The sequence below is a fragment of the Cryptomeria japonica genome, chromosome 3, assembly GCF_030272615.1.
Source record: "Cryptomeria japonica chromosome 3, Sugi_1.0, whole genome shotgun sequence".
Taxonomy (NCBI): Eukaryota; Viridiplantae; Streptophyta; class Pinopsida; order Cupressales; family Cupressaceae; genus Cryptomeria; species Cryptomeria japonica.
In genome coordinates this window covers 40744979-40755699 of record NC_081407.1, presented here as the reverse complement: position 1 = coordinate 40755699, position 10721 = coordinate 40744979, and the positions used below count along the sequence as shown (strand labels likewise).

Genomic DNA, 10721 nt, shown 5'->3' with positions numbered 1-10721 from the left:
TTAGGGGTGAAATAGAATAGATTGAATAGATTAATTGAGTCAACTGATTGAGAAAAAGCTAACTGAAAGAAGAAAAAGAATGATTGGAGGAAATAAAGAAGATGGCCAAGAGAACTAGAAAATAGAGATTGGAGAGATAAATGATTTAATTAATTAATTTAGCATGTGCTTGCACTTTAACTTAGATTTTCAATTTAATCTTTGCATGAGATTTTAATTCAAATAATTGAATTTATTTAATTCAATTTAGTATTTGAATATATTTAGAACTTGACTTTGATTTTCAATTTGATTTTTGAAATCATGCACATGTATTTGAATTTGGAAAAAATTAGAAGAAATAAGAAATTAAATGAAATTAGAATTTGGGGATTTGGAAATGGAAGAATTAATTAGTTAATTAAATAATTTAAAGAAACTATTTAATTATTTAGAAATTGAATTGAATTAAATAATAAAGATTATTTAATTTAAAGGATAAAATCACAATTAATTAAATAAGAAATATTTAATTAATAAAAAGGGTTAATAATTAGATGATGATAGGATAAGAAAATAGAATAATTAGTAAGATGATGAGGAAGTATGAAATTAGAAGAATATGATTAATTAACTTAATTAATTATTTAATCAATTAGAGGAATACTTAGTACATGATCAATGAGACATTTTTAGGTGTCTACACCAATATACCATTCAGTTAAGAAGAGGGAGAAAGTAAAAGAAAGACGATTATGGATAATATCTATGAAGGTGCATAACATTGATGGGATCTTTGAGAGGCATACCTTTCAAGTCTGCTAGTTTATAAGCACCAGAGGTGTAGACTTTAGTGATGATGTATGGTCCAAGTCAATTCAGACTAAACTTTGCTTTCTCACCTAAAAAAGTATTCACGTTGTATTGATTCTCATAAAGCACCAAGTCACCAACTGGGAATTGTTGAATAATCCTGTCATTATAGCTTGGTTGCATAGTCTTTTGATAAGCTTGAAGATGTTCAAAAGCATTTACACGTTGTTCATCGAGCAATTCAAGTTGTTGAAGACATTGTTCTTTATGAGAATTATCGTCAAGGATACTCTTGAGAGAAATTTGTAATGAAGGAATCTCTAACTCTAAAGGCATAATCACATTGGTACTATAAATGAAGTTATAAGGAGTAGTACCTGTAGTTGTATGAATACTTATTCAATAAGCCCATAAAGCATAGGAAAATTGAGTTTGCCAATCCTTACCATGTTTATTAATGGTTTTACGAAGGACTTGCTCAATTGTCTTGTTAGAAGCCTCGACTTGACCATTTGATTAAGGATAGTAAGGAGTAGAAAAACGATATTGAATTTGATATTTCTCAAGAACTTCTTCACATCTTTTTTCTTAAATCATATTATGTTTAATGAAGTTGGTATTAAAAATTCTTTATCTTATCAGAGGATTTTAGTTTAATTAGTTGAGTATAATTAGTCAAACAATAGTATAATATTTTATTATATCATCTACCAAAATTCAAATATTTAAAAATGTCATAAACACAAGATGAAACAAATATTCAACCCTTAAAAGGATTGGTTGAGCACAATTAGTGAGACAATAATATAGTATATTATTGCATCAACTATCAAAATTCAAATATTTGAAAATGCCATAAACACAAGATGAAATAAAAGACCTTGAACAAATTTGATGAAATACATACTCCAATACTAGTAAATTATAAAACTCAAAAACCAAGAGAACAAATCCATTTTGACGTTATAAAGTTCAACTGCTAGGAATATATTGGTTGAGCACAATTAGTAAGACAATAATACAATATTTTATTGCATTAGCTATCAAAATTCAAATCTCTGAAAGTGTCATAAATACAAGATGAAACGAAAGGCCTTAAACAATTTGATGAAACACACACTCCAATACCAATAACTTATAAAACTTAAAAACTAAGAGAACAAATCCATTTTGACCTTATGAAGTTCAATTGTTAGGAATATATTGATTGAGCCTCGTTAGTGAAACAATAATATAATATTTTATTGCGTCAAGTATCAAAATTCAAATCATTAAAAATTTTATAAACACAAAATAAAACGAAAAATCTTAAACAAATTTGATGAAATATATAACAATACCAATAAACTATAAAACCCAGATAATCAAGAGAACAAATCCATTTTGACCTTATAAGTCCATGTGCTAGGAATATATGTTCTAGAAAAGAAAAGGTGCATGGATTTTGGTTGAATGGTTTGGGGGATTCTGCCTAGGTATGTCACTTTTGTGGTATTTATTTGAGTGCAATGATTTTTGGCATATGCTCCGAATGTTCTCTGCAGGGGAAAGTTGTGGAAATATGCGGTGAACGGGTTCACTTCCTATGTTTTTTCTCCTTTTGCTTTTTGAATGTGCAGTGCATATATTTATATCTAGTTTTATTTTTAATTTTTAAATTTTCCTATTTTTGACTAGATCTTTGATTGGATTGTGAGGGGATCCGTGTCCCTGTCTATATATATTGAGTACATGGTTAAAAGACTTGGATAACGAATCCTAGAGAGCAAACGCAGATTGAAGAATTTAGGAAGAATTTAGCTGCACAGATTGAAGAGAAAATGGGATTGATCCCTAGACAACATGCTGAGGATGTTTATGTAGTGAAAGAAGAAGAAGATGGATTGTTTGTTCCACCATTAAATTTTTCAATGGTTGAGAAGGGTATTTATAGGTCTGGATTTCCCAACTCACTCAACTTCCCATTTCTGGAGACTCTGCAACTTCGTTCAATCATGTATATACTCTTAACTCTTTCTAGAAAAAATATTACTGGTTGCATATTTATGAATTACAATTGTTGTTGTCTTCTTTCTTTCTTTTTAAGAAAATATTTTGCATTTCATTGTTTGGATCATGTGACTTGTATTCATGCAGCTGACGGTTCAATGCTTGGGTTCGAATCTCAGCAAGAAACCCATGTTCCCAAGATTTTTTTCAATTATAATTAGAACTGAGATGGGTTGTCTGAAAATCACAGACCCCAAATACCCAATAAATAAATTGGAATAGAGTAAAATTCCAACCTGAAACTGGATTATTTGGAAATTATAATCCTCAAATGCCTAAGAATTAGTTTTGATGTTTTTCTTTCAATCTTTATTTTAATCATAATTAGAACCCAAATGGTCTATCTGAAAGCTATGTGGCAAAATTTACATTGATGTATTTATTGGTTCGTTTGTGTTGAGCTGAATCACCTTTGGATTACCATCATTAGCATTTAGTTTATTCTGATATTTGTACCTTTCATTAACTATTTATTTTTCTTATTTTCCTGTGTATTTTGCTGTCCACTTTGAAATCACCATGTTTAAGAGAAGGGACATTCTCTTAACTTTTGGGTTTTTAGGTCGTCAGTCTTAAAGTAATAGGTCACTAATGGCGAGCTGAACGAGCTTCTTATCGTTTCAATAAGGCCTGGTTGATTCCAATACGGGCAACTTTCTTTACTTTTTTCTTGTCTGCTTGGTTTTTGGAGTACACCTTCAAATGATTATTAATTAATTGACTTTCTTTATTTTTTTCTTGTCTTCTTGGTTTTTGGAGTACGCCTTGAAATGATTCTTAATCAATTTAAGGTCCCTGCTAAAGATAAGTATTAAGGGGTGTTTTTGGAATCTGGTATTCATAGAATTGACTTTTAGGACTATTAGATTTGAGGTAATAGGTCTTCCATGCTGAAATGGCGATGGCAGCTATATGCTATTCATAGATTTGATTCTAAGTTGCATACCTGGTTCTGAATGGTAGATTTGAAGTTCATTTGACTTAAAAATTTAGAGAAAGTTCTTTGATTACATCATTTCTTTGTGTTCAAATTTTTACAAGGATTAAATAAGAAATGAGGTAAATTTGAGGAATGAGTCCATATGCATATTTCCAATACCAGCAACTTACAAAACTTAAGGAAAACCTCTCTGTTTTCACACCTTACAAAACCATATCAAAAACCCACATAACAAATCCACCTGATTGTTTGGATCCATTTTGACCTTAAAAATTTCAACTGTTCTAGAAAAGAAAAAAAGGGACATGGAAATGGGTTTTGGTTGAATAGTTTGAGGGATTCTGCCTAGATATGTGACTTTTGTTCGTATTTGTTGGATTGATCAATGATGTTTTGTATAGTGCAGGAATCTTCTTGTAGGGTAAAGTGGTGGAAATATGCGGTGAACGGGATCACTTTTTTCATTTTTAAATTTTTTTTGAATGTGGTGTCTATATTTTTTATTTTCCGTATATTTGACTAGTTTTTGATTGGATTGCGGGGGATATCCGTGTCTTTGTCTATATATAGTCTAATATAGGTAAAAGACTTGGACAACTGAATCCTAAAGAGGGAACGTTTAGGAAGAAATCAGTTACAAAGATTCAAGGGAAGATGGGATTGATCCCTCGAAAAAATGATGGAGATGTTTATGTAGTAAAGGAAGCAGAAGATGGATTGTTCGTTCCGCCATTAAATTTTTCAATTGTTGAGAAGGGTATTTTTAGGTCCGGATTTCCCAACTCATCGAACTTCCCATTTCTGGAGACTCTGCAACTTCGTTCAATCATGTATATACCCAACCTTTTTAGAAAAATATTAGAGGTAGCATATTTATGAATTATACTGGTTTTTAGCCTATTTCATTTATTTATTTTTTGAAATATTTTGTTTTACATTGTTGATATGGATCATGTCTCTGGTATTTAAGATTTTTGTCAAGCAGATTTTTCAATACCATTTGCAACTCAAATGGATTGTCTGAAAATCACAGATCCCGAATACCCAATTAATAAATTGGAAAAGAATAAAATTCCAATAATAATCAGGATCTGAACCTGGTTTAGGGGAAATTACAAATGCCTAACAATTAGTTTTGATTTTATTTTTGATGGAGAATTTTATATCATCTGCAAGATCTTTTTGGTTCTTGATATGGAAACGTGAGCCTGAGGCCAACCTCTTTGGCTAAGAGCCAAGGCCTGGGTATCCATTTCACCAAAGTCGTCTGGGGCATTATTTCAGCTTCATCCCTTATGATGTCTGAACCTTTCACTAAGCAAGACTTGATCCCTGGTTAGCTCATTCAGAATCATTCAACTTCAACAGTAGACCAAGGGGCAATTTATATTTCAATCATGATTAGAACCCAAATGGTCTATCTATCTGAAAGCTGTCTGAAAATCTACATGATCCCCTGCTGTTAGTTTTGTTGTATTAGTTCATTTATGCTACCTTTGAATTCAATTATTAACATCTATCTTCTATTTCTTATTTTTGTTTCTAGAATCGATCTTGATTTGATTCTTAGGTTGCATACCTGACTCTGATCTGGGTTGTAGTTTTCACAGTTATTTCCTTGCATTTGGTCTTAAGGAAACTGTCTTTCATGCCTGTTAATGTTGAGTTAAAATTTCATTTACTGACTCTTGAATCATAAAATTAAAGTTCAGTTGATTCTAAAATTCACAGCTGTTTTTCTTTCTGTACTTTACTATTCTTGAAATCCACCTTGAAATGATTTTCAATCGCGTTGCATATCCTTGATCTAGTTTTGATTGCATGTCTGTAGGGAAAGAGAGGATTATCGATAGCACAAGGGGATTGCTAAAAGGGTTTGGTGTTGTAACTGTTCATAGATGAAACCTTTGTTTATGCAAACTTAAAGTAATTTTGTAGCAGTAGTGGGCTTTCTTTGTGTCGTGGGAGAACATTTTTTATTTGATTTCAGGTATTGTGAGCCAGTGTCATGCTAGAAAGAGCCTTTACTCTCAAGAGGCCTTCAATATCTTGGAATTTATAGTCCTTTGTGAGTAAGATTGGGATTTCACAACCTCTGACTTAACTAATCCGAAAACTTTCGTTGGTTTGGTGATCTATTTTGAGGGTTTAATTCTTCATTTCAATGGTTGTATGCTCGCTTATTAAGGATACAGTCTCAATCTGTCTCACAATAACGCAGACCTTCATAGACATGATTGAGTCTTGGTGGTGCCATGGCTTGGTAGGAAACGTCCAACCTTATCTCTTTTTACACTTCATTTTTTCGTGAAATATTTGTGCACCGAACCAAAGTCAATAGTTGAAAATTGTATTTCTTGTTTGTAGTCTGGGTAGTTGGTTTACTCATGTTTTAGGCAACTTTGTTTACAATTCTGTTATCTCCCTTTGTAACGTACATCTTTGGTTAAGGGTTCGTGTGTCGTAAGAGTTGCTCCTTTACGATTCACTTTAGCTTTTGTTCTTTCCATCATGGATGTATATGTAAAAAGAGAATCAATGTTTTAAAGGTTCCGGACCTGAGTGCACTGTCACTGCTTCTAAAGAGAATAGGTGATCACAAAATTTTTTCAAGCATATTTTTTCATTCTGGTCATTTTATGTCATTTCTTTTCTTCACGAATAGATAAGGCAATATTGTCTAGATGTAGGTTGTTCAACTCTTGAGACTATCTCCATATGACCCACTGTTTGTTATTGGAAAACTGTTTGTCTATATTTTCTGAGTGTGTTTTCAGAGCAATAATCCAGAGGTAGAGTTTGCATTTTGGCTTAAGATGCAATTTACGTAGTTTGTTTTATTTGAGCTTCTGGCATGCCCTACTTTACAACGACTAAAACATTGGGAAAGAAGTTTCTAAATGAGAATGCTGGCCATTTTTGTTAAATTTCTATTCAAGTGGGCATTCTTTTGTTTTCTTCTGGCATATGCATTTTAGCATTTCTATTTATGTAACTTCAATTTGTGCTTCAGTTATGAGCTACACTGATAATTGCTACTTTATAAGTCACTGCTGATTATAAAAGTGTTGGAACTGAAAATCTGTTTGTCATGAACTTTGTTTCTCTAGATACCTTTGTCCAGAGCCTTATCCCGAAGATGGTACAGAGTTTCTGCATAAACGTGGGATTCAACTCTTTCAGTTTGGTATTGATGGACACAAGGTAAGTTTAATCACATATAGCTTATGCTAATCAAATGCATCTTTACGATTTAAGGAACTATTACTATTACAATGAAAGCATTTTGAACCTGTGTAGCTAAGCTTTGAGATAAATTGATCTGATCTGTTGTCTTAGAAAGTATAAGCAAACTAATGAAATAAACAACCAGGCGCACATACTTGTGACAAAAATTGAACAATAACTAGGGTGCTTAGGGGTAGCATAGGTCTAAATCAACTTTATTGTTGCTCTAGTGCTCTGGAATAAGAGTTAGTTGTTTATAGTTGTATAAGTCTCCCAGGTAGCATTTAACAAAATCAGTGTTTATGATTTCCTGTAATTGTGATTGTTAATGGTCCTTGTTTGTGCCTATTTCTTTATACAATTCACAATGATTGATGGTCACGACTTACGATACAAATGAACTCATTGACAGAGGAATGTTAAAACTCATGTATCAACAACACGATTTTCTGGATATAATCAATGAAATTGGGAGGCAAATGGATGAAGGTGCAATATTTATGCTTGGCAAGCTTAATGATTTTTTCCTCTTGGAGAAAGTGCTTACTGAAATTTGTCAAATTAAAGGCACTTAGTTGTCATGTGACCCACTGCGAGCCCCTCAATTTTCTTGTTGCTATATTGTGGCGATATCTCACTATTTGTACATTGCACTTGATATCTCGAGTTTTCTTTTATTAACATAATCTGTCATTATCTGTCTTTTCATTGAATGACTGTTTTTGGTGCTGAAATTTTAAAATTTTGCCATTCACATTTATAATGCAATTTTTGTAATTTCGATTGAGCTCAAAGTTCCCATGGGTTTGGCAAAAATAACCACTTGTCAGAAGGCAATTGAAATGCTGCAGTCGAATTGTTAACAGACAAGGTGGGCTTCATACTTTAAGCTTTAGCTGAACTCTGAAGCAAGTCCTAAAACAATGCGCTATATCTGCATGTCCGAAGAATCTACAGTTTACTTACTTTATCACGTAATAGAATTACAGTTCAGCTTGTAGCTGCAATTTCTAGTGTGCTTTGCTACAATGTGGTCATTTCTAGAGCATCGATGACCTGGCCTTTGGACATAGGTTTGCTAGGGTTGTTCTAATATTAAGGCCTTATTTAGACTTGTTGATATATGAATTGCTAGAATTATCTATAGTTGTAAGAAACTTCTTCTCCTTTCACTTTAGATAGATATGCTACAGTTTTTCGAGTTGTAGATTTGGCACATGCTATATCAAAATGTTTAGGTGATTTTTCAGAAACCTATACGAGGATTAAAAGATAGTCATTTTTTTCATTTGTGGTATTAGACAATACTAAAATTGCACCAAATTGCATACTGAGTCACATTCTTTTGGGTCAATATTCTTTGTTTATACCTCTCGGAATTGTCAGTCAACATTTGCATGCTCAAGCCTTTGCTGCAGGTCTCATGGATTGCAGTCTCAGATTATTGAATGCCTTTTCATGCATCAAACGTACCTAGAGAAAAAATGGAAAACGATAATGATTTGGATGTGTTTTATCACCTCTTTTTTGATTTATTTGTCTTGGAGATAGCCTTAACAAGTGGTGGTAAATGTTCGTATTTCATTTGTCTTATTATATCTGTGGGTTTGCTCGCAAGAAATGCATCATACACTATTTAGTCTTCTTGTATATTTTGTGGAGCATATAGCACTTCTTTCCTCCTTGTAAAGAAGAATGTCATCATGTAGTCTTCTTGTCTGTATTGATCCAAATATGTCCATGGATTTAAAGCATGCTCAGTATATGAATAGGTTTGGAGAGTATGATAGATAAATGTAACCTTGTGAAAGAAAGTTGCTCCTCATGATATATGATGAATCAAAAGGATGTGTGCATATAAACAATGATTCTAAATCAAGTCATTGCTTTAGAGTACAGATTATGGCAAAGCTACTAGGGAAATATACCTAGTAAGCTCACCTACTTTCAATTAACCTATTACAGACTAGTTGGAGTTTTTGACAAGGTAACATGCAATACCTATGTCAAGACCCAGACTGGAATATCAGTAAGGCTGCTCAAAATTCTTTTGAAGAGATTGAATGCTATTTTGATAAGTCTGCTTTATGATAATGATAAAAACCATCTAAAATTTTACCAAGCAATAACCTGGATCATGATGTATGATTTTCAATTGTAAAGTAAGCTCATACTTATTTTTCATACAATTTGAAATATAGATATGTATATAGATGCAAGCATACGTGCATACACACATTATAATCCTATTGGCAGAAAGAGGGATCTGATTGCATTTTTTCAATTGTCATTCCCTTGCATATATAACTTTAGACTTTAGTCTTTTACATATCATTGAAACTCTTGTCTTTGCAGGAGCCTTTTGTGAACATACCTGAGGGTATTATTCGCGAGGCATTGAAGGTTTTACTTGGTATGATGTTCTTTAAGAAAGCAATGATATTTAACCATCTTTCAAATTTTAAAAAGCTCACCCACCTTGTTGTCAAACATTGTGATGCAGACACAAGGAATCATCCAGTTCTAATCCATTGCAAAAGAGGAAAGGTATGCATATTGAGATCAGGTGTTGGAATTTAACTGTATAGAAAAATACTTAATTGAATGTTTTCTTTTAAATTGCTTTTCTATTGTCTAAAGTTATGTTTCGTTGTCTATCAATCATTGTAGGAGTACTAATTTTGTGATTTCAATGCAGCATCGAACGGGTTGCCTGGTGGGCTGTTTGCGGAAAATCCAAAATTGGTGTCTGTCTTCAGTATTTGATGAATATCAGCGTTTTGCAGCAGCAAAAGCACGGGTATCAGACCAACGATTTATAGAGTTGTTTGATGCATCCACTTTAAAACGACATGGCTATGCATTGACACATCCTCAAGCCAGCCAAGGAAGCCATAGTGAAGGAGGATGTACCTGATTATTTTTTAGTCTGATCGATTTATAGAATAAACTTATCCCAATGTTTAGGTGTGCATCGGGACTCTTGAAAGATATGATCATTTTAGATCTATAGTCCCATTGAATTTTACATTAGTAACATCTTGTAAGTTACACAAGTAGGGGTTTTCTCCCTTGCGGAAATATGCTATCAAAAGTAAATTCTTGTGGGGATGTAATTTAGAAAGCATTGTTCCATTTTGTACTCAATAATAAACCTACATGCCTTGATGAGGCCTCCGTTTGAGGCATGTAATAATGTGCTTGAACTGTGAGAGCTATGTAAATTCAGGCGTGTTTGGGGCATATTTTTCCAAAGAGAGTCTATTGCTGAGAAGAAGGCAGAATCTTTTTGAAATTCTGTTGTAATGTTCCAAGGATTAGCAGATCTCTCAGATTTCTCCACTGGCTTCTAAAGTTTATTGCAGTGTTATTTTTATAACATGGTGTTTTCTCATCTCTCTTACTCAAAGATTTCTCTGCCCATCTAATGAGTTAAGTTTTCTATTTGCAGACTAATCAAGGAGGGATTCCCTGTACAATGTTCATCGAGACAAAAATTGCGCATAACTATTTCAAATTCAGCATTGTATGTTTAATACAGCTAAAAGAGACAGGAAAATCCTGCTTCTTGGATGATGAACTGCACTGCATTTTCTTGGAAAATGGTGCTTTTTAATTAGACAGTAATCACACTTGGTTCAAATTCGTTAATGTATGATTAATCAATACACCATGACACCGTAGCATGTGCAAAATAAAATTTGCGTCTAAC

General features: G+C 32.9%; 1 protein-coding gene across 3 annotated transcripts; it reads left to right on the top strand.

The window, feature by feature from the left end:
- Window positions 1-2218: 2218 nt before the first annotated feature.
- Window positions 2219-10351, top strand: LOC131033332 (tyrosine-protein phosphatase DSP1). Of its 3 annotated transcripts, none has more exons than XM_057964550.1 (6): window positions 2219-2267; window positions 2470-2788; window positions 6892-6985; window positions 9365-9422; window positions 9513-9556; window positions 9708-10351. In XM_057964550.1, the coding sequence occupies exons 2-6, from the start codon at window positions 2613-2615 to the stop codon at window positions 9924-9926; spliced, it is 591 nt and encodes a 196-aa protein (XP_057820533.1). In that variant the 5' UTR covers window positions 2219-2267; window positions 2470-2612; the 3' UTR covers window positions 9927-10351. The 3 variants fall into 3 exon arrangements, with proteins under 3 accessions (XP_057820533.1, XP_057820527.1, XP_057820520.1); XM_057964544.2 differs by lacking the exon at window positions 2219-2267 and adding an exon at window positions 2327-2358; XM_057964537.2 differs by lacking the exons at window positions 2219-2267; window positions 2470-2788 and adding an exon at window positions 4352-4611.
- The last annotated feature ends 370 nt before the right edge of the window (window positions 10352-10721 follow it).